Source organism: Letharia lupina, assembly GCF_014066315.1.
Source record: "Letharia lupina isolate WasteWater1 chromosome Unknown contig_7, whole genome shotgun sequence".
Classification (NCBI taxonomy): domain Eukaryota; kingdom Fungi; phylum Ascomycota; class Lecanoromycetes; order Lecanorales; family Parmeliaceae; genus Letharia; species Letharia lupina.
Genome location: NW_023502976.1, coordinates 2,321,905 through 2,343,608, shown reverse-complemented (window position 1 = coordinate 2,343,608; position 21,704 = coordinate 2,321,905). Strand labels below are relative to the sequence as shown.

The following is a 21,704-nucleotide window of genomic DNA, read 5'->3' as shown; positions in this document are numbered from 1 at the left end:
GCTGTGTGTTGCCGCTTGACCTCGTTCGCACATAGAGAATTTCCTAGCACTAGAAATTTCTGAGCGGACCTCTACCACCAATTCAGACATACTGTACAGATGACTAACAGCCCCCGTACTTCGAGTGTCTGCGTCACTGTCTTCCGGCTGAGTCTTTACTGGCAAAACATCATAACCCCCATTCCATTTTACAGCCAGTCAGCTTTGGCCACATTTAGTTTGCCTTCCCATGGTTTGATGTTTGACGATAGTTGCCAAACAGCCCTTTTCGTTCCGAGATTCTTTTTCACCAAGTTCTCTTCAGGTTCTTCAGTCAAGAACCAGCTTATCACTGCATTCACCGTCATCATGACTGACATGCTGCCTATCAAGACTGCTCAATTAAAGTTGCCTGACCAAGACATCATCAAGGAAATGATTCGCATCTATCAAGAAGCTTACAAGAGCGATGAACGCGTTCAGCTTAAGTACATCTTGCCAGAATACATGGAAAACATGGCAGAGACCATTGCCAATCGTGTTAAAAGGGCTACATGGGAGTTCATCGTTGCGACAAACGAGAGTTCAACTCGAATCCTCGGATGGCTCGCACTAGCCTTCAAACTTGAGAACGAGAAACAACTCAGCGAAGAGCACGTGCTGTTCGTCCAATACGCTCTGCTACCGGATATTGTAGTGAAAGGCAAGAGTCAAGGTATCGGTTCGGACGAAATGGGGAAGATGGCACGCTCGCTGCTTAAGGACTTCAAAGATGCGCGAGAGAGACAATTGCCTGATAAGCATTGCATCCTTAGCACCCTCGTTGTGGATCCCAAGTACCAAAACAGAGGCATCGCGTCAGCGTTGCTCACGAAAGCCATCAATCGTTCCGAAGTCTGTTCATTCCCAATCTGGGTGCAAGCTCCAGAAGCCTGTCAGCCTCTTTTCACGAAACATGGCTTTGAGGAAGTTGACGAGTACCAACTCGATCTGGATAAATTGACGCCGGAGGGAAAAGGCAAGAAAAAGGCTGTTTCCATTCCGGGGAAACACGTCTGGAAATTCATGGTCCGTAAGGAATCTCTGGACCGGGAGATTGAAGCATACAGATCATCGAAAATGTTTCCAGCGGATGAGGCAAAGCGGGTCGAGGCAGAGCGGAAGGCTGAAGAAACACGGCTCGGGAAGGGTAAACAGCCGGCATATGGAAAGCGTATGCTCGGGTGGATTTCAAAAGCCTTTGCAGAGGGTGAAGCGGAACCCGGACCGACAGAGCCACTACTTGGGATTGACGAGAGATCAGCGGGTAAAGACAGACTGGCTGCTCGAAGTGATGCAGAAGTGGGTCCCTCCACGCCGCTGCTCACTAAAACAAGTTCCAAGCGCGATCAGAAAAAGGCGCAGAAAGAAAAAGTGGTGGGAGATGTGATCAGTGGGGAGAGCGTGGATGCTCATATTGGTGCAGAAGCAGGCCCCTCCACGCCGCTGCTCACCAAATCAAGTTCCAAGGGCGGTCAAAAAAAGCCGGCGAAAGAGCAAGTAGTAGGAGACGTAATGATGTCTTGAGACCGGCCGAGTTGTTTTAGCCTACTGAGTAGACGGACTGTGATTTACTTCAATATGGTAACGAGGAGCAGCCTTTTTGTGTTTCTTCACAAACATGAAGGCTTGGGCATGGGCTTTGATGCCGATCAATGATTCCTTTGTGTCCTGACACGTATCCTTGTCTCTGTTACAAAATTTCTCCTTCAATCATGGAAAAGCCCCCATGAACGTCACGTTACAGTCTTTCTGTAGCCAGGTTGTAGCCATCTTGAAAGATGGGGTCATGATACTCATCCAATGAATGGTCTCAATCCATCTTCCCTGAAGCTTCTCTTCGGCAACTAATGTAATAGCAATGGAAGGCCATGATTCTTTCGTCTAAAGTCTATCTTGCGTGATGCCTTGCGAGGTACGATTTTACTGCGGCCTGAAATCCAGGGATTGTTGATGCGTATCCCATATCCTGGCAGGATTCTCGTTTCGGGGGTAAAAATTGTGGGGACACCTTAGGGGTCGATCACCCAACTTTTGTGGTCGGGTGTCTAACCCTTGGATGATTTTTGGGGCACAAGTCCCCAAAGACGGGCTTCAAATTTTCCGTTTGTAACTCATCATAAGTTAACAACGACCGTGTTCACAAACCAAATATCAATTACATATATGTTATCTATCAAAGTACTAAGAACCCTGTGGTCAAGAGTTTTGTTGTATTTTTCGTCTTACTTCTGAAAATATATCGCATTGCACAACGTAAGGTCTCTTCGATTTCTATGCCAAGACAAAGAGAACTCCTCACTGCCAGGACCTGAGATACGAGGCTCAAGATGATAGATCGTAGATAATGGAATTATTCATAGGTTTCAACATGAAGATTGTCCAAGAGATCATGGTTTGGGTTTGACTTTGAGGTTTGATACAAATACTTATTAAAAAAACAGTGCATACAGCATCGCGTTCTCATCCGTCGAAGTTTTAATAGGAATACATACCATTTTGTCCGTTAGCTCTGCTAAGATTCGCCTCAAGAAACATGAAGTATCGCGGTATTTACCATGAAGTTACTGGATGGCCAGGCTTATTCTGCCCAGGGAATAAGCAGCGGATGAGGCTGCCGCAAAGAGACACCCATATTCCAAAATCGACGATCCGCCCACCCACAACTTTTCGGCACCTCCTCAAACCCCAACTTTTCACCTAGGTGCGTAGTCAAGAAGATTCTCCACTTGCGGCCACAACATCCATCCAAAGTTATGCGCACGCCCAAGGATCTAGCGCTTCGAGATCTACTTTGCCAACCGCGTTCCCCAGGTCCTGTTTCCTAGCCCACTGTCTCTTGCACCAGCAACCACTAGCCAGCCGGGCGCTCTCCACGAGCTACTGAGACTAGTTCTTCGTACCCGTACTGTCAGAGGGTCTCCATGATCTCGGCCACCTTAAGGTTTTTGGGGGGCACTAGCGAGGGACTTCCATATTCTGCAGCAGGCGGTACTCTATGCACTTACCACAATCGCAACAGTGGGACTGTGGGTTAGTGGGTCCATTATGAGGCCATAGCGTTGGTAGTTGTTTGATCAACCGTTCCATCATTATGCGATATGCGATAGTAGGGAGACAGGTGACCATGGCGAGTACTATTTGTATGGCCACTGCACCAGTAGTGAGCTCTTCATTCGAATTATTCTCTTTCAGAGCCATATCATTATTCTCCATCCCACCCACACCTATATATAGCTTCATTTTCACTCCAGGGCATATCGCTCAGACATAAGAGTTTTTCTAGCGCTGAAAGGCCTTTTCTAGGCTATTTGCATGTCCAGAAAGGTCTTAGCTACCCCAGTGTTGGATATGCCCAATCATATATCTACATATCTACTTGTGCATGCGTTATTTCTGTATGGCCTCACTGTTTGCGAGCACTAATTCGGCAGCGTAGCCTTGATGCTTGGGCAAAAGCTGAACAATCGACCCGTCTTTTGCGTACTTCATTTGCTCATGCCTTCCATCGGACATGAGTGTTCCCCCGGCTCACACTCCTCACAGGTTCTTACAACACACAGTCGGCACGAGGGTCTGACATCAGCTTCGACCGCTTGTCCACATCTTGAACAAAAGCCCAATTGCACACCTTGACTGGTCAGATATGCCGAGACATCTCGGCGATGAGGGATGCTGCCAGGACCAAAAACCTTAGTGCTGAGTTCCCTCTCTGATGTCATGACCGCGTCCATCATGGGGAACCAGCGAACATACTTGCCTGCGTTTGCTCCCATAACGGGTGATGTGATGCGAGCTTGGTCTTGAACTCGCAGATATATAAGGCTATTTGACCCGCCTATTAAGGAAGATTTGATGCCCTCTGATTCGATTAGGTTGCGAAGTATACGGCCAATTTCACGAGCACGCTGTGGCCACTGTTCCTTTTCCGCTAGCACAATCGTTCCCCATGAGGTGAGCAGGCTCGCCGCAGGTGCCATCTCCGTAAGCCGCTCTTGCCATTGAAGCGCTATAAACAGGCGTTCTTCTGGATCGGTAACTTCCAATTTTTTCATGTTGACGCCTCGCCAGTCGACGGCAATGCCGTTTGTTCTCACAGCCTTTCCAAACAGAACAAGGTCAGGGACCCCATGCTTTTGGAATTGTGGTAGCTGATAAGCGAACGGTGCGCCGCAACGAATTGCGGTCAACGCTTCATCGACGACTAGTACCAGATTATTCTTTTCGCAAGCTCTCAACAGGTGTCTCCATGCTGATTGACTGATAACCACTCCGTCACGAGCGCGAACGATCTCTGCTATCAGTGCCACACATCCCGTTCGCTTAGCTTTTCTCACCTGGTCATCGATATTAGCTGCGTTGTGGGTCTTTATGACAATAGGATTTCTCCCGTTTGCCAGGGGTCTGACGAATTCCAGTACTGAGTTGTGTGCCAGAGGCCCGTATCCTGCTCCATAAGACCCCTCTAGGATTGCGACACAAGGGTTGGCTTTGTCTGCTTCCTCGAGAAAAGGACTGCTCCCATTTGTGGAGCCACGAGAGGCAAGATGGGATATCAGACTCGTCAAGAGCGCAGGGCTAGACGCGTCACTTACGTGGCCGTGCAGGCTGATTGGTTCCGCCGTGAAGAAACGCCGAAACGCGTCGCGATACCGGTCACCAATGTCGTGGATACGATGCTGAAGCATGGTTGGAGACTTATTCAGAAGAGTCCAGTACCTACCAACGTCTTGGTCAACACTATCCAAGACTGGATTTTTGTGACTTAGAAACAATCCAAAGGAATGATGAAAATCGAGATCAGGAAACTCCTCTGGACGACACTCTCTGCGAGTAGTACCCACGTCATCCTCGCCGGAACAGGGGCTGCAGTGCTCAGCAAAGTTGGCTTGCTCTTCAGGCTGGAACTCGCCTTCGTTGCAATGACGATCGCAGTAGGGACATTTGTGCTGGCTCGAGCGAAGATTATAGGATCCCTGATTATTCTTCCGTCGCAAAGTGGTCCTCTGGAGGCTGCTGGAACAACGTCGCTCTGTATTCGGGTGCTGTTCTACTACCAAGCGATTGGAGGTTCCGCGGGCCTGCCGCGTACGTTGGTGAGGCTTTCGAGAGTGTCGCTTTACGAGAGACATTCCGCTTATAGGTTGTAGGTGCTTGTCTCCAATCGTTCTCGCAGTTATCTAATTGTTCAGAAAGGATCGTACTCACTTTTGTTCCCCGCTCCATAATTAGCTATCCCACGAGATCAGCGCCGCTGCTTTTCCTTTTGTCCGTATCGTTGGCTAGGACAATGGAAAGTCGCGAGTAATTAATGCCAATAGCTTTGTCCGCAGTCTCAATCCTAAATTTGAAGCTGTTCGCATTGTCAACCTCCGCCAAACAACAAAGAGGACTTTCACCGATCTATTTAAAGACATAGATAGAACATGGGAAAACCACCCGAGTAGGAAAACCGACGTAATGAATACATCGCTCAAGGTTCTTCTGTAGATCTTACCTGAATTTCAAGAAAGTCGAGGGATGTAGAATTGAAGACTAATATAAGTACAGCCTTACCGCCATCGGAATTCTTAGGAGTAAGGTTTAGATTCAAACCAAGAAAATTGAATCTCTGAATAAACCGCCCTTGGGTTTCTCCTTCGGATGCAGCCTTGCAATGGCAGCAATGAACACTGGAACATCTCCTGAAGTAATGTTGTGGTAAAAATTCTCTTCGCAGCACGTTAGGACCCTGCGTAGTATGGTACATACGTGTTCCAAGGGAGCTTAGGGAGCTCAGGGACCATTACTCATTCATCTTGCACCCCACTCAGTTTATCCTACCTGAACACCTTGACAACTCTCGCATTCCCACCACAGCTGACTTTTCCCAGAAGGATTTGTGTGGACCCTACATTTCCCTCCCAAACAGTATTCCTCGCATTCTGGCCCGACGGTACTATTGGACCCAGTGACGCAAGGGAGAAGTGCGAACTTTTCTTTCGGTTAGGCGACGCTGACGACGGAAGATGGGAACGGTGGCGGAACCCAAATTATTGAAGTGACAACTTCCCGGGGAAGGAGCGAAGGATAAGTGGTTCGTATTATTATTTCGGTGATGACAGCTGGAGGGTACAAATGTTGGGTGGATGTGGTTGTCAGTCGATCCATGGTGGCTAGCGATTCGGCGGGTGCTGGACCTGATGTCGTTGGTGCTGAAGTGCGATTCTCGCTACTGGAGCTGATCGGTGACCAAATTCCCAATCCAGCGACGAGGCTAAGAATCGCATCTGGGTTACGATTTGCAGAGAGGCTGGGTGTATGTGCCGATGGTGAAAACCTCGTTACTGATGTCGGAAGCACCGGACGGCGTCAACGAAGACGTATCTGTGATGGCGCTTCTTGTAATTGTGGATATTACATCTGGTACAACACTAACTAATCCTAACCAAGCTCGTGAGCTTGTGGCACTCGCGGGAGTTTGTGGTTTTTCAGCCTGGTAAGTCGAAGCTGTTGGTGGATAAGACTGCAAGCAGGCATCAAGAGACGATGTTACCTCTCGTTTGTTCCTTGCCTTACGAGCGGCAATCGCACAGGCAGCTCCTGTTCTGAAATCAAAGTCGTTGAAGACAGCTAGCGGTCCACGGTTCCTCGAATATACCTTGCTAACAATGTAATCCTTCACATTTTGGCCAACTTGACCAGGAACCAGAAGAGATGGAACGGTGGACATGAAGTACGCAGCGAGACCAGCGACTTGTGGCGCAGCGAAAGAGGTACCGACCCGATAGTCCTTTCCGGTGGTTAGAGAGTCTGCGCATGTGATGCCTGTAACTCGAGTGCCCGCTTTGACTGCGGCTGGAGCACAAACCGTGACAAGAGGACCGCCTTGTGAGAATCCCGTTGCAGTCCCATCAGTGTACACAGCACCAACGACAATCAAGCCCGTAAGGGTATCCGCAAAGAGGGCGGGGTACTTGCTGACTTCGGCGTTGTTAAGCTGAAGAAATTTAGCCCCTTGCTTCCTCGTGCCTATCTATCGTAGGATCCTCGGCCGTGCTAGTTTCATTTCAAAGGGGATAATAATCTATGAGAAGATTCAACTGACCTTATCGTTACCGCTCGTTGTCACCACCACAACGTCATCATTGAGAAGGCTCTCAACAGCAGTTTTCATGGCAGCAATTACACTCGCGTCTGTCAGTGGCAGTCCCATTGACAGGTTCACTACAGTTTTGCCTTTTAAATTTTCTCCATTCGCCCTTTTCTTCAAAATGTCCTCTCTAACCTTCTCTAATAAATAGATGATCCATCCCGCCAACGCAGTGTCAGTACTCTTGACTCCGACTTTAGCAATGACAATGTTGACCTTCTTGGCCACTCCGTAGGTTTTGCCAGCAACTTAGAAAGTACACAGGATCCGTGATTTTGTTCGTCCGTTTCGGTGCTGGGTACTGATGCGTGCTTTAGCCAGTATTCCTCGTCAATTTCCAGCCAGCGCTTAGTGCCAAGCATTCCTATGTACTCAGGATTCGAAGGGTTCGTACCGCTATCGATGACATATACAGTAACACCCTCTCCTGCAGCCGAGGAGTACGCATAGTAGGGCACCACATTACCGCCGAGGTCGTCCTCGTCTCCACGAAGGTCAAGACCGACACCTTTGGGCTGTGATACAAATCTGAGCTCGGGCGGTGCGGACTCTTGTTTCCCGTCCACCTCTTCACGTTTCGCAAGATCATGCTCAAAGATACCCTGATCTCTATTTCCAGCTCGTCGATGTAAGGATGATAATAACGTTCCGGCAGGAGGATCATCCCATATCGTTTGCGCTACGTCGGCCACAACAGACTCAACCTGTAAGATAAAGTTATTGTTAGCTGTATCTCTATAGACAGATCTGCAGCGAGTACCCCGACACATGGAATGATTGCGTCGATCTCGTCATGTCCCGTAGTAGACTAGTATCGCGAGCAGCTCTGTGTTTAGTATCCATGCATGCATGCTATAAGAAGGATTCTCCATGAAATACTTACATACCTTGGGATTTAGTGTCTGGAGGTCTGAGGCGAATATTTCGCTCGAGTATGCAACATACATGACTTGGTCACCAGCGTCATTTAGAGAAATTGGTAATACATTGCCGGCCCCTAGTTCATCTGTGAAGTATTCCGTGAGGGCAGTCAACTCGCTAGAAGTTATGCCAGCCGTAGGGAAGATCATGTATTCGCGTGATGAACCACCGGACGTACTAGGAGTAGTATCTGAGATGGTACTCGAACCTAAAGAGGAAATTGAGGTCGGCATAATGGTTAAAGTGGTAGGTTCCTGGGACTTTTTCTCCTCCGATGTTGGAAGGGAGCAAATATTGTCATCTTCACAGACTTTACTGTCACCACCTTCGCCATCAGCGCTTTCCTCGGTAGGTATACCATCCAGTCCAATGATGAAAGGAGGCAGCGGGGCAAAGTCGAACTCGGACCCACATCCGAATACTGAGCCGAAGATTGAACCGGATCCGCATCCCGTGCGTCTGGGATCTGCTTGTGCGCCTCCTAAACCAGCAATGACAATACCATGGTGAAGACCCCCGCAAACTTTGCAGCCGACCAAGACAGGGCGGATGGTACCGTCTATTAAGGTCGTGGTGTCTGTAGTCCAGTCACTATTCGACGCTGTTGAGGTGAAGTACGCCGATGGGGGAGATGTAATGGTTGTCGTTATCGGCATGCTGTAAATATCTGAGGCACTAGCACCTGTCGATGTAGTTGAAAGCCACGCAGTAGTGTGCGTAGAGAAAGAAGCTTGGCTTGTTACACCCGAAGTCAAGTTGGGTGATAAAGTAGCAGATGTATTCAAGGCGCTCGGTGCCGCTGCAGTGCTAAGCGCAGCCAAAGGCGAGAAAAGAGAAGATCTTGAGAGTAATGTTGAGAAGGACTTCAGTGCCTGTGAAGTATTGGCCAGGCGTGTCGCCTGAACGGGAAAAGAAGGACCAATTGGAGAATACCACTCCGGGCACTCTGGGCAACCCAAGAGCTTCCGGATCCCGAGACGGATGGTCCATGGATAGAGGATGTTTCACCTGCAATGGTTGTGGAGTTTCTAGCAGTACTATTTGAAGGGCTGTGTGAAATTACAATCTTAACAGATGAGGTAGTTTTGTAGGCCAAATGGGAAGTAGCGGCAACTTCCATCGCTCTCCCCTGGAACGTCAACGAGTAATTCGACGATGAAGCCGTGGGCGGTAGACTGGACGCCGCCGGCCATTTCGTAGCGGAGGAGATTCCAGAGGCGCGACTTGGTACTCTCTGTAGCGGGTAATGCTTGTCAGTGGAGCTCTCTTTGAAAAAACCAGCATTTTGCGACTCGACCATCTAAAAGGCCACTTACTAGTCGTGTGGCAAGACTAGCCTTGAGATTGGTCAAGTTGACTGCATTGGATGTATATTCATGACCCGCAATCGTCGTTATGCTTCGACCTGGAACATCAATATCAGCAAAGATTCCTTTGATTGGTGAGCTATCTGGGCGATATACTGTTTCTATGACTGTCTCTGGCAACGTTCTCCAAATTATGAGAGGCCGCTGATACCGCTTGAAATCTTTTGGGGTTCATCTCTCCTGAATCTACCCTCAGGATGGTCATTGTAGATCGCATAAACCAGAGCAGGCGCCAGATACAGCAAAGATCGCAGAAAAAACATAAGTGATAAAAAAGAAGCAACCAAGAAAGGTCGAACAGTATGTGAGAGATGGCAACAGCAAATGTGACACCCATACCTATTGCTTTATATATGACTATTCGTAGTTTAATAATAACACTAAGATACTAGATTAATACAGCGAGCTGACCAGAATTGAGTGCAGTCCACTGCTCTTAAACCCAGACGGTAGAAACCTAGCCATACAAAACAACAGTAGCTTGTCCCCACTCCCTTGAGCGTTGTATCACTATCCTTAGCGATCCCGGATTTGGTCGCACGGCTCGTAGAACCATTAGAGAAAAGCTGGACAGTCCTGGAATTCGTCTAGTACTCTCGGGCAATTAGCCATTGGTCCTGTTCAGACAGCAGAGGTGCCGCTACAGGCGTGTTAATGCGCATGAACAGTGGCGCGACCATCATGCATGCACATTTTCAATCGCCTTCTGTCTTGTCCAAAAGACTGCATGATTGACACTGACAGGACACAGCCAAAAAGCTTCTTGATGCATGGCGGTCAGGATTTCAGTACCGCCGTTGCAGAGTCTTGAGTCCGGGCATTGACAGTTGAGTGATGAAGCCCCGACGCAATAATATTTCCAAAGTGAAGTTTTGAAGAGATAAAAACTTAGAAATAAATACGAATGTTGGCTCTAAAAGTGTGCTAGCTGCAATTGGTGAAACCGAGAAGAGCCGTGACTACCACTAGCGTGAATTGCTTAAGAGAAAGCCTTACCGTCACGTGAAAAGGATACTTTCTTTCTCGTTGCCTCAACTAGTGATGTGATTTTGACTTTGCAGTAATTACACTTTACAGTAATTACACGTGTAATTACTGTAAGACACATGAGCCTGACGGTCACGCTAGTAGGGCACTAGTAGGTACTTAATATCTGGCCTGAAAGCCTCCTATTGGGAGGTACCATTTCCGAATAATGGCTACATTGGGGCCTTGGGGGTACTCTTGCGAGATTTCTGCCATGGCGTATTCAAGAAATGAGGCTATACACATCTGAGGTACGTGTGTGACGTAATAGGACGTCTTCCAATGCCTCGCCCGCCTTGATATCGGACTCATCGTCGTCAGCCAGCATGCCTGTAGGCTCCGGTGCAGGTAGATAAGCAAAATTTCTCCGCAGAGAATTGCCAAGACCATGGATTTGACCAATCAGAAGGCTTACATAAGGATTACTAAGTGTTTTACATGATTTACACGCTGTCACGCAGTTTTTGCCTTACATTACTGTAATTACTGTAAGGCACATGGCCTGTAAAATCACATCCCTTGCCTCAACTCCTCAGAAGTTCCGGAGCCGCTAACCCCCTTCCGGTTAGCTCACTAACCTCGGAATCAATTTGGCCGAAGGAGCTAGCCCGAAGAGGCTTAGAGAGCTTAGCACTCTGAGCGACTGAGGCAATCATTCTCCCAACTTTGGGACTGAATTGCCACTGCCTGAGTACATTCCAACCGTTCCGATACTACTTTCAAGTCCACAAGAAGCTGCCCCGCTCAGGCAACGCCTTAAAATGCAGACAACATCATGTATTGCAATAGCACATATCTGGATGGAGGCACGACAGCGAAACGAATAGACTGGCCTGTACTTTTATCGCATCAGGAAGCCAATGCCTTGACTGAGAAACTGTTTGAGTTCGTTGGAACCGAATCTTGTGCGATAGACGTCTTCTGTGTTGAGAAACGTGATGATGCAGCGAGTACCAGTCTTGTAAATGCTATCCCAGCAATATGAGGAGATGCCGAGAAGACCATCATCAATCGCGAAGATGAGGGTCTTGAAGTATGCTGTGCCCAAAGCCATCAAGTACTCCGGCTCGTGGGGTAAAGACAGAATAGACCGGTTCGTGGTTCATCTCAGACACACTCATGTTGGTGACATCATGGAAAGCTGGGCCGAGCGCTTGCGGCCTTTGCCGGAGAGGGTTCTTTCTGACAATCTCCTCTTCACCCTGTGGAGTAGTTTGAGAGTAAAAACAGCCTCTTCTTGACGCAGAGATATAGTACTCTACTAGACATACTGCTTTTCGCTGAGTTTCGCGAAGTCTCTACTGTGCAGCCAAACTTGGCTCGAATATGGTGCCTGTAATGAAGTGTTAGGATGGAAGTACATATGTTCATCGAAGCTTCCATCAACAACAGTTTCGTACCGCGAAGAGCTAGCGAAACAAGCCGCCACCGCGTTAGAGGGGTGACAAATGACTTTGCGATCTATTTGAACAGCCTGAGGGTTACCAGCAAGCCTCGAGACTCTGTAGTAACTATCATGTCCCAGTATGCTGTTATAGAGCACTAAACAAAGTCATAGGTCCGACATTCGGCAGGCGTTGGATCGACTGCGTACAACGAGCGCAGAAACATGGGTTCCAGTTTCTCCGGACTATTACAAAAGGTCTGACTGGCATTCCAATCAGAGATAGTAATGCTAGCAGATATCCATGTCCGAAAATGTCCATACCAGAGAATTGAGGTGACCATATTCAAGTTGTCGGAATTCATAAAAAGCAGCTCGAGCCTCGCGGCTGGGGGAAGTCCATCGCAGACGTCGCCATCTCTCGAGCTGAATTTGGACAAACGACGAAACAATTCATCTCGTCAAAGTGTCCATGATGTTCTTACGATCTGAACGGAAGCTTGCGCACCTAGGAGATCTCTCACTTCACGGCATAGATTCTGTAGAGCAATCCAAGACTATGTTGAGAATAGAGGCTACTTCCCCGAATGAGTTCCCAAGAAAATGAATTGTTCCTTACTACCGAATATCGAGTGGAAAAGCAACATTACCGGCAAACAGAAACTCAAAAACTCCAGGACATTGAGGGAGTGAAAATCTAGAACTTGCTATGGACTGGTCTCTTTGAAGATGTTCCTGCTTTGCATTACTGGCTAAACTTTGAAAGAAACTCTTGTTAAGGATGACCTTGAAGGCTAATAAGACACGTTGCTTCGGCTGACAGCTCTGATTGGTTGTGTTTCGGTACGAGTAACTTCACGTGGTCTGAATGTACCGATTTAATACCGGCCAAGGGTTTGTTGGCAGGGTTTGAGATGTTGATATCAGTGTCGGCTGCTCAGATCCTGGAGATGAATCGCATGAACGAGCCAAGCAACCATCAATTAAATCAGTTCTGCGGTCTTTAGCAAGGTACTGGACAAGTATCTGCCAGAGACCTTCTCCTTGTCCATCGTGCAACCCAGTAAGTCGTTGGCAGGTCTCCCGACCTCAATCAAAGAACTTCTGATGTTGATACCAATGCAAAGCGCACTCAGCAACTGTACCCAGAGCATAATTGGATTGTTGCCAAGCTATTTGAATGATCTTGGTAGGCCCGTAACCCTCAGGTCCCAGACGTCTGAAGTCTCACTAGCAGATGCTGCGGCACATTCATCGCTGTTCGAATAGGGATCACAGAAGATGGAGACGACTTTATTGAGAGCTGCGCTACATGTGGTGGCATGTCTCCGTAGGGGACTGGCGCTAGCCCCGCTTGTACCTTGACTCTCTAGTCTTTTACATACCACGCATACGCCCGTTTCTTGTTGAAATGAGGGTTTGGCGATGTCTGATGTGACAATAGCCTACCATCTCAAGCTTGCCTTCGCCCAAGCTGATTTTTTCAGGCAACAAGGGCCGAACAATATGAAGAAGAGGCTTTGACCTGTCTCTTTCGCCAGCACCGTCGTTTCTGACTCCGTTCGTGGCGCTTGCGCCGGACCTCAAGCAGGCAGTTTTCTTCTTCCTTCCAAATGTCCCTTCGTAGAGATCCGTCGTTCTCACTTGCACCTCTTCTACTACACTTTCTCCGACTCCGAGTCTCTTCACCCATCCAAAGTACTTGAAAGTCAAATCTATCCAGACCTTATCACCGATGCTCTCGTAGCATCTTGCTCCTCGGGTTTACGACCTACTGCTTGCACTTGGAGTAAAGAGGAAGTGTGCGACCTCTTTGCCACATACAATCATGACCGATCTTCTCGCCTCGGCCATCACGAATAGAAACTCCAAGATGCTCTGTCTTTCAGCAACATCCACAGCACTGTCCAATATTCCGCTAACGATTTCGCTTCCTCTGCTCTCCTACTCCTCTCAAGGGCGTCTCACGAGAATCTCTGGGCCGGGAGAGTCCTCGCTGACGAGACGGCATCGCATTGAACGGGGGTGTTCTCGATTCGGGCTGAATTTTCAATTCCGAACACGCAGGCCTATCTATCGTGAAGTTTCCTGCAACCGATCCATTCCCATGCAGGTGGACAGGCTTAGTCTAAAGGAACAGTGCGAAATCTTCTATGATAGGTCCCCAGTCTGGGAGAATGAACAACTAGGTGGTAATCAGGGCTAGCGCTTGTCGATACGTATGAGCCCCTGCATCTCCAGTATCAAGGGTCGCATTGCTAATGAATCCAGCCTTCAACACGTCGCAGAGCATGACACGCTCAGGGGCGAGCTCAGCATCCCTTGGGCCGATGGATTGTCTAACCGGGATAACCATTGGAAGGAGCGTTTCTTCGTGCGCGGTCTTGCATTTATCCGTCAACTTGAGACCGCATCTACCTACGCTGATCGCTGCATGCTTCTCGATTGGGAGTCACTGCACGAAGACCTCTCTACTTGGAAAGGTTTGATGGAACAAGTGGCAAGGGTTTCTTTCAGAGACTACATCTCGGAGGCAAGAGACAACGTACTGAATTCATCAAGTGCCGGTGACACCGACGCAGGTCCCAAAAATGGATGGCCGTGGGCATACGAAGATAGCTTATTTCTTGACTATAAGCTGTTTAACGGCCACAAAATCCTTCGTGAATGGGGTTTTGTTCTATGGGACTCCGCCAGATGGGAACAATCGGGGTTTTGAACACAGACTGGCACGAATGGAGCGTGAAAAATCGGACAAGAGGAACGCGACCGTCAAGAGCGCGGGAACCGCTGTGAAGAATGGATCGCTTCAGGAATAAGAGTTTCCAAACATGGGGCGCTGGAGGCCGCGGATAGTAGAGTGCTGGAGATGAGAATCGTGTTCAATGGCCAGCGGAAACAAAGCTTGGCTGAGAGCATGCTCAGGGATCGACATCTACATCCGGTGAAACAGGCCAGAGGCTCCAAGGATTCACAACACCTGGCAAAGTACCCGTGAAGTCAGCAAGAACGAGTAAACATTCCCCACGAGCGGACGATGTGCCCACGAACCTGGAATGTCGCAGAATGTATTTTTTTCTCACCCGTAGTTATCGACCTCTAGATTCATAAACGGCGGCTATCCAGCATATGCAAAGCAGCCAAGTCTGCAAGCTAGCGTAGCATTCCTCCGGCATCCTTGATGATTGGTTCAATCTTTGCATCCCCACGGCTGTCGCAAGGTCCTTGAAAGTACCTGGAGCTTGCGGCGCTTAGAGTGTTCAAGCGCCTTTGTGATTGTGTGCGCTTAATAGAGGGTACATGCGCGAGACGTTCGACAAAATCTCGAAACAGAGACGCATGATTGATAGGCTCTCAATGATGCGCCTCTGGTCCCTCGAAGCCGCCTCCCATAAAGCAATCTGTTATCTCGAGGTGGTTTGGTCTACATCTGTTTTCGCAAACGCATTTCTCTTGTTCCTCATTCTTTTATCCCTCTACCTGCGACGCTGAGACGATAAATCTTGCGCAATGCTTCTCCAAAGTGTCTTCTACTTGACTGCATCACTATACCTATGCAGCGCCACGCCCTTGACCTCGCCCCCTCAAACTTTGGTCCCACGAGACGCTGTCACTGACTGCCAAAACGTGACACTCGGACTCAACGCATCATGCTGGGATCTGATTCCTCGCGGTACAGGCATGGAGTCCTGGTTAAACACATGGAACAGCACAACGACCACCTGCGAGCCCGGCGAGCGATGGGCAAACTGTTTTATGCGCCAGGCTGGTGTTACCACCAACACCACAACGTCGATACGTTGCGACCTGATAGGACCTAATACTTGCCCTGAGCCAAGTATAGATGTGTTCGAGAGCGCATCTGCCGAGGCGAGCTACGGGGTGGCTAGTATCTGGGGTAAGCATGGAAGCCAAGACATTTGATGTATGAAGAGGGGGAGCTGACGACGGTTGCAGCACTGCAACAATACATGACAACCCTCTACCAGTTCCTCGAAGGAGATCAAGGCCTGTCACTGATAAATACCGGGTTCCTAAACCAGACAGCTCCCAGAAGCGCCAAGACCATTCTCGTGAACATTCTCGACGAGATTGGAGATCCGGTAGCCACTCAACTAACAACGATCATCGGATCGCCTGTTCCCATAAAGCAGGGGAGTTTCATTATCCCGACCCAAGCTCAGGCGCAGCAGATTGTCGGGCAAACCGTTGGTAATCTGTTGCAATGGCTGATGACGGATTGGTTGGAGGGTGGATTTACGGCTCTGGCTATCGAAGGGAACTTGATTTCCATTCTTGGAGACTAGAGGGAGTTGCATTGCTAGGCTAATTCTAAAATTGAGCGGACTAGATGGATCTGAGTTGAGTCTCAAAAAGTCTGCCTCCATTTTCTGCACAAGGAATGCAACGCACCGCAACGCATTGTCTATTTTCGTATCCAAGTTTCTCGGATATGCATGGCGAATTATAGTATTCATATGAGTAGCAGAGATTAAGAATTGGCGTCCGAGGCCGAAAATATGTTCTGTTGTAAGGCTAAATTGAAGCGTCGAATCAAGAGTGCAGATCAACGTTCAACGCTTATAGAAAAAGTTCAGACTCTTTGGTAATCCCGCAGGAGCAATATCTTTTGCGTCATCTACTTCTTTTTGTTTGTTTCTCCACAAAAAGAATTCTCACTAGCGGGTGATCACTTCGCAATTTTGAGACGCTATGACCAAACACAAAGGGGCCGCAAGTCTCTCACTGCTGTTCAGCGAGAACGCTAGCCAACAAGAAAGCCTCGCAACGGGCCGGTCTACTACTTTTGTATAGCGCGTCATAGTTATCCAGGGTATCAGGCGTTGTTTCTTACCTGGAGTCTTCGAAGGCGTACAGCATTCATGGACAGCCCGATTCGAGCTCCTATACAGAAAGGTTCCAACACAGGTGGCTGCGCTAGGTCTCGAAGCATTCTACGATGCCGCAGTAGAGGCCTGTCTGCACCCAATTAATCTACACATGATATCACGCACGGTTGCCGTGGTGCTCTTGCTTTCGACATTTATTCTCGGAAGCCCTTCGTGATCCCATGGGCGATAGTCGCGGGCTTTTTAAAAGAGGTGAAAAGGATAGCGGCAGATGGACTGGAGTGTACTTTCGGTGGGGAATTGATGCCCGTCATCGTCGATGGTCTTACTGGCTCGATCTTTTGGGTCTCTTTGAGGGTAAGGGGGTTCCATAGTCCACAGGGTCTATCGAATGGGGTCTGGTCAAGCTTCACGAAATCTCCATCCAGGAATGTTGATCCTGTCGAATCTGACACCCAAAGTTCCTCGGAAGGCTCCGCAGCCATGTATGCATTGTGTACGACGGGTTCGAAGATGCAGTGGGGATGGCAACATACAGCTTGCTTCCAATATGCCGCCCGTGATGGTATTGTACTCACGTAGCTTCACACACAATCAATGTCACTCGAATCAGCAGTTTCACGTACTGTTTGGTGTGCGTTCCATTCGGGAAGGGTACCCTCTCCGTCTGAGCCGTGTTTGGTGGGTATCCAGCGAGAGCCGAGCTGATTGTTCAATAAAAACTGAAGCACGGAACAGACTGGGCGGTAACGCGTCTTTTTCACAGCAGTGTTTGCATCAATCCACAGAATGATTGGTTTTGGGGACAGATGATGGAGCGCCGTGAATCCGAAAACAAAATCTACGAGGTTTCAGAGATAAGGCTGAAACCTGATTGAGGCGCCGCTTCTCTTCTCACACGAAACAAAACATACGTGGCGCATATCTAAGTGATGAAACCGTATCAAACCCTAATATCAGGCTTGCAACGACAATGGAGATGAATCGAAAGATCGTTGGTTTGATTGTTCGTTTCATGGTCTAATTCACTGGGTGTTAACACTGACAGGCGTTATGTCCTCTCTGTATCAGGCCTGCTTTGCATACAAAACGTGGTTCACATCCTGTTATTCATGCAGCTCATCATACTCATTACAATTCTAGACTCTCAATAGCAAATTCCAAGAACAACGGCTTGATTATGAACCTCTTCCACGTCATCGTCTCTCTCCTAGCGTCATCTGTCGCCCTCGCAGGCCACATCACGCGCTCGGCCGACCTAACACTGTGAATAACATCTACCCTCGTCGAGGAATATTCGTGCTGAACACCTATTTAGGGAACCCGTAGTAGAAACCCCGTATGGGTATATTCCAGATGGGCTCCCAGACACCGACCCCACCCCAAATAGCTGCTGGACAGCACCAAATGGGATCGTCTCTGGCTCTGCTTACAGCCCCGGTATATGTCATATCTGTGTCAATCAAAACGGTACTGGCCTTAACTCCTGGTTCGGAGCCTGGGCACGGGATGCGAGCAACTTCGCCATGGAAGTTACACCCGCCGTAAACCACGTACCCGAGACAGCGAATGAGAGCTTATATACCTTCAACGCTGGTCCTGAGCATCTCACCGTAGCCATCCGTCACAATAAATTACCTAGCAAAGCATCTAGCGTATCTCTGTTGCTGGGAAAGCCACCGGCGCCACAGATGTCCTTGGACCCTGCGACACACGAGAACTCAACGAGCTGCAATGCCGTCCAGGATGCACAAGACAGTACAGAGACTAAAGCTCAATGCTACTTCCTTTGCGAAGCTTCGGATGCCTCCAAGGGCGCAAATAGCCGACGTACCCAAAATACGGCATCTTCAAGCAGCGACTCTGGTGTTAACGAGCATTCATCCGTTTCTCATCCGCGCTCAGCGCCAGTAGGGAAGCGTCATCCTGCTGCATCATTGTAAGAACTTCAGTGCATGTTTCTCTGCTTGGACTAAAGATAACCCCAGAAATTCTCCTCCAGCCGAGAAAAACGGCGTGCTCCCCGACGGTACCGTCATCAACCCTAATCCCGAAAACAACCCAAACGCTACCAAAAGCCCACAAAGCTGCTGGACAAAGCCGGTCGAACCTGTCGTCCCCATGGCTAAGGACAGTTTCTCCCCAGGCCTCTGTCAAGTCTGCGTGACACAATGGGGCTTTGGACAAGCTGTTAAGGAATCATTATGATTTGACTCATATATGTGGTGTGGTGTAAAGATGTTGATTATCTATGTGGTCTGCAGGGCAGATATGTGCGGTGCCAAGCCTACGCTAGTGGCCCTATGAGTGTCCCTGAGGCATCTCATGACAATTGCCCACAAAAAACAGAGAAATGCCATGTCCTCATGGCAAGAAGTATGCATGCATGAATGAGTTTTCGAAATGCTGGAAAGGAATGGAGACACCAGGCCAATTAGTGGTGTGTATCCCACGAGTTCTCCTGCCGCAGTGAAAGCTTTTGAATAATGAAATGGCTGTCGAAACAAGACATCGGACGGTTTCAATTCGTCCAAATATGCATCGTCCGATAGGTGACCCTTGCCTGCAGAGGTCCAATTGGCTGTGATCGACGCAGTAGATCCTTCTCTTGTGTGCTCATTGCAGTGATGTACCACAATGTGATATTGCCCAGGCATGCAGAGATAGCAGGCCAAATTGTAGTATCGTTCTCCGCCTGCTGAGTGGTGATTTGCCGTGGAACCGTGGAGAGCATATGACGTGGGATTGTGGAGAGCTGAGCCGTGTTCTTGCTGATGGTGGCCTTGTTGTCGCTTGGTTTCTCCGCAGTGTTCTCCGCATTTGCCTGTTGTAGTTCCTCCTCTTGCTCAACTGAGTGCTCTGGCTGAGTGGCTTGCTGAGTGGCCAGCTGAGTGGTTGACTGAGTGACTGGCTGAGTGACAGGCTTAGTGCTTGGCTGAGTGATATGCTTGGTGCTTGGCTGTAAGGTAGCCTCTTGTCTAGCCCATTCTTGACGTATGTAGGCCGCTCGGTCTTGAAGGATTTTGGCCTGTTGTTGAAAGAACTTGCAGTCTTCTTCGGTGACGAAATAGGATGGTTTATTGCCTCTTTCTAAGCAGTGTTGAGCTTCTGCGTCATACTCCCATGGGTAGTATTCTCTTGTGTGCCATGGGCCATAGTGCTCGGTACGGTACTGCTCATGTAGGGTCTGCAGGAATGCTTGCATTGTGATATCGACAGGCCTATCAAAAGGATCGATTTGGACGTGGGTTTGTCAAAAGGTACTCGATGACAGCGAGTGTGTTGGAGGTCCGGCTTGGAGCGTTGCACTATTAGGTGTTTGATGCAGGCTTTGCGTAAACGTGTGGTGTAGACGTAGCTCGTAAAAGAGACGTCTACTACATCATAGGATCAAGTGGAATTAGATCTTAAGGTGTTGCTACCAATTGTTAAGGAATCATTATGGTTTGACTCATATATGTGGTGTGGTGTAAAGATGTTGATTATCTATGTGGTCTGCAGGGCAGATATGTGCGGTGCCAAGCCTACGCTAGTGGCCCTATGAGTGTCCCTGAGGCATCTCATGACACAAGCCCCACAATACCAAGTCTGGATTCGCGATGCTCTCAACCATGCGATGGGCGAAATGGATGCAACCACACTCGCAACACTCAATTACAATACTGATGATCCCACCAGCCTCACCATACCCGCCGGAACCAAGTCTCTCAACATTTGGCCCATGGAGAGCCAAGGGATTAACGGTTCTGGAGGTGTGGAGTTTTACAATTACTCTAGGGTATACATGGTGTGGCAGGTACCGTCAGATTTTATGGTAGAAACAATGGTGTTCGACCCTGGGTTAGAGTTAGGGCTACAGGGCAGTAACTGTAGCTTATCCGGAAGCACACAAGGTGGCGCGGTGACTTACTTTCAGTGCCACTTCGAGTGCCCCAAGGAGGAATCTATGAAAGGGAACCATTCTTCGAGGGCAACCCATTCTATGAAAGCGATCCGCTATTAGTAAGATGATTGAGGCTCGTCATGTCTTCGAATTGTTTTGTCTTTGCACTTGTGTACCTTAGCTCGATCAAACAGCTGCAAATTAGTCGGCATTGACTACTTCACTTTAATCGCTGTTGTCGCCATTGCTTTGAACTTGAGATAAATCCGTTCCATCAGTGCTACCTGCAGCTTTTCTCCATTCGGTCCCATCTCACGCGGACTTGCAGCCATAAGTGCTCATCACTTCAATCAACAATCTCGACAGGTTTCAAGGGGCAGATGAGACTTGTTGAGTGCGAACAAGCCTTGACCACCGAGGTTCCCAGATCCTCGCGTTTCTTCCCGTCCACGAGTCTGTACTTGTGACTTTTGTAATAAATCTTCACCTCACGCTTGCAGATCCGGATCAGCTGGTTTTTGTACGCTTGCATTACGTCTGCTCCAAGCTCTCCGGCGATATTCCGCCAACTGTGAGTTTTGGCAGTTTAACTTCAAATGGCATACATATTCTAAACCGGAAAATTTCAGCTAGGAACGATTTCCACAGAGCTGAGAATGATAAGCTTGCTGCTGTTCGGGGTGCGTCATACGCACGGACAGGTTTCAATGGTCACATGGACATACCATTGGTCCACATGGCCATATCATATGTATTTCAAGGTACTAGGGTCTTTTTGCCACAGACTTTTGCTACTATCTCTACATAGAAAAACATCTTGATAGAGAGAGATAATCTACTACCTATTAAAAACTACGTCGCGATAGAAATGTGTTTTATCCAAGCCTTTGCTACCAGTCTCCTCCATAGCCAACTCAGCAGCATTGCGATCAAAGCAGTTACACTGTATAAGCTGCTCTCCGTATACCTCCAGATCTGCAGCTGTAGCGTTCCGTCAGTATTGATAGTCTTGCTGAGTACGATTGTCTACTCAAGCTTCTTGTCGTCTCTGCTTCCCACTGGACATTATATATTCTTTGTCAGTTTCACGCCAACTCTCTCCAACAAACTCTCCTCAATCAGC

The 21,704-nt window shown here is 48.6% G+C and overlaps 6 protein-coding genes across 6 annotated transcripts; 3 read left to right on the top strand and 3 right to left on the bottom strand.

The window, feature by feature from the left end:
• Window positions 1–348: 348 nt before the first annotated feature.
• On the top strand, window positions 349–1,545 carry HO133_009910 (uncharacterized protein; the record flags this gene model as incomplete). The annotated part of the gene is made up of 1 exon (XM_037300768.1): window positions 349–1,545. One exon carries the CDS (start codon window positions 349–351, stop codon window positions 1,543–1,545), a length of 1,197 nt encoding a protein of 398 aa, XP_037154616.1.
• A 1,863-nt stretch (window positions 1,546–3,408) lies between these two features.
• HO133_009909 (uncharacterized protein) lies at window positions 3,409–4,706 on the bottom strand (the record flags this gene model as incomplete). Its single annotated transcript, XM_037300767.1, has 2 exons — window positions 3,409–3,548; window positions 3,650–4,706. The coding sequence occupies 2 exons, from the start codon at window positions 4,704–4,706 to the stop codon at window positions 3,409–3,411; spliced, it is 1,197 nt and encodes a 398-aa protein (XP_037154615.1).
• Window positions 4,707–6,292: 1,586 nt separating this feature from the next.
• On the bottom strand, window positions 6,293–8,727 carry HO133_009908 (uncharacterized protein; the record flags this gene model as incomplete). Its single annotated transcript, XM_037300766.1, has 4 exons — window positions 6,293–7,033; window positions 7,106–7,187; window positions 7,367–7,854; window positions 8,038–8,727. The coding sequence occupies 4 exons, from the start codon at window positions 8,725–8,727 to the stop codon at window positions 6,293–6,295; spliced, it is 2,001 nt and encodes a 666-aa protein (XP_037154614.1).
• Window positions 8,728–15,529: 6,802 nt separating this feature from the next.
• Window positions 15,530–16,155, top strand: HO133_009907 (uncharacterized protein; the record flags this gene model as incomplete). The annotated part of the gene is made up of 2 exons (XM_037300765.1): window positions 15,530–15,746; window positions 15,806–16,155. 2 exons carry the CDS (start codon window positions 15,530–15,532, stop codon window positions 16,153–16,155), a joined length of 567 nt encoding a protein of 188 aa, XP_037154613.1.
• A 1,723-nt stretch (window positions 16,156–17,878) lies between these two features.
• HO133_009906 (uncharacterized protein) lies at window positions 17,879–18,906 on the top strand (the record flags this gene model as incomplete). Its single annotated transcript, XM_037300764.1, has 3 exons — window positions 17,879–17,964; window positions 18,017–18,637; window positions 18,687–18,906. 3 exons carry the CDS (start codon window positions 17,879–17,881, stop codon window positions 18,904–18,906), a joined length of 927 nt encoding a protein of 308 aa, XP_037154612.1.
• A 313-nt stretch (window positions 18,907–19,219) lies between these two features.
• Window positions 19,220–19,903, bottom strand: HO133_009905 (uncharacterized protein; the record flags this gene model as incomplete). The annotated part of the gene is made up of 1 exon (XM_037300763.1): window positions 19,220–19,903. One exon carries the CDS (start codon window positions 19,901–19,903, stop codon window positions 19,220–19,222), a length of 684 nt encoding a protein of 227 aa, XP_037154611.1.
• Between the last annotated feature and the right edge of the window lie 1,801 nt (window positions 19,904–21,704).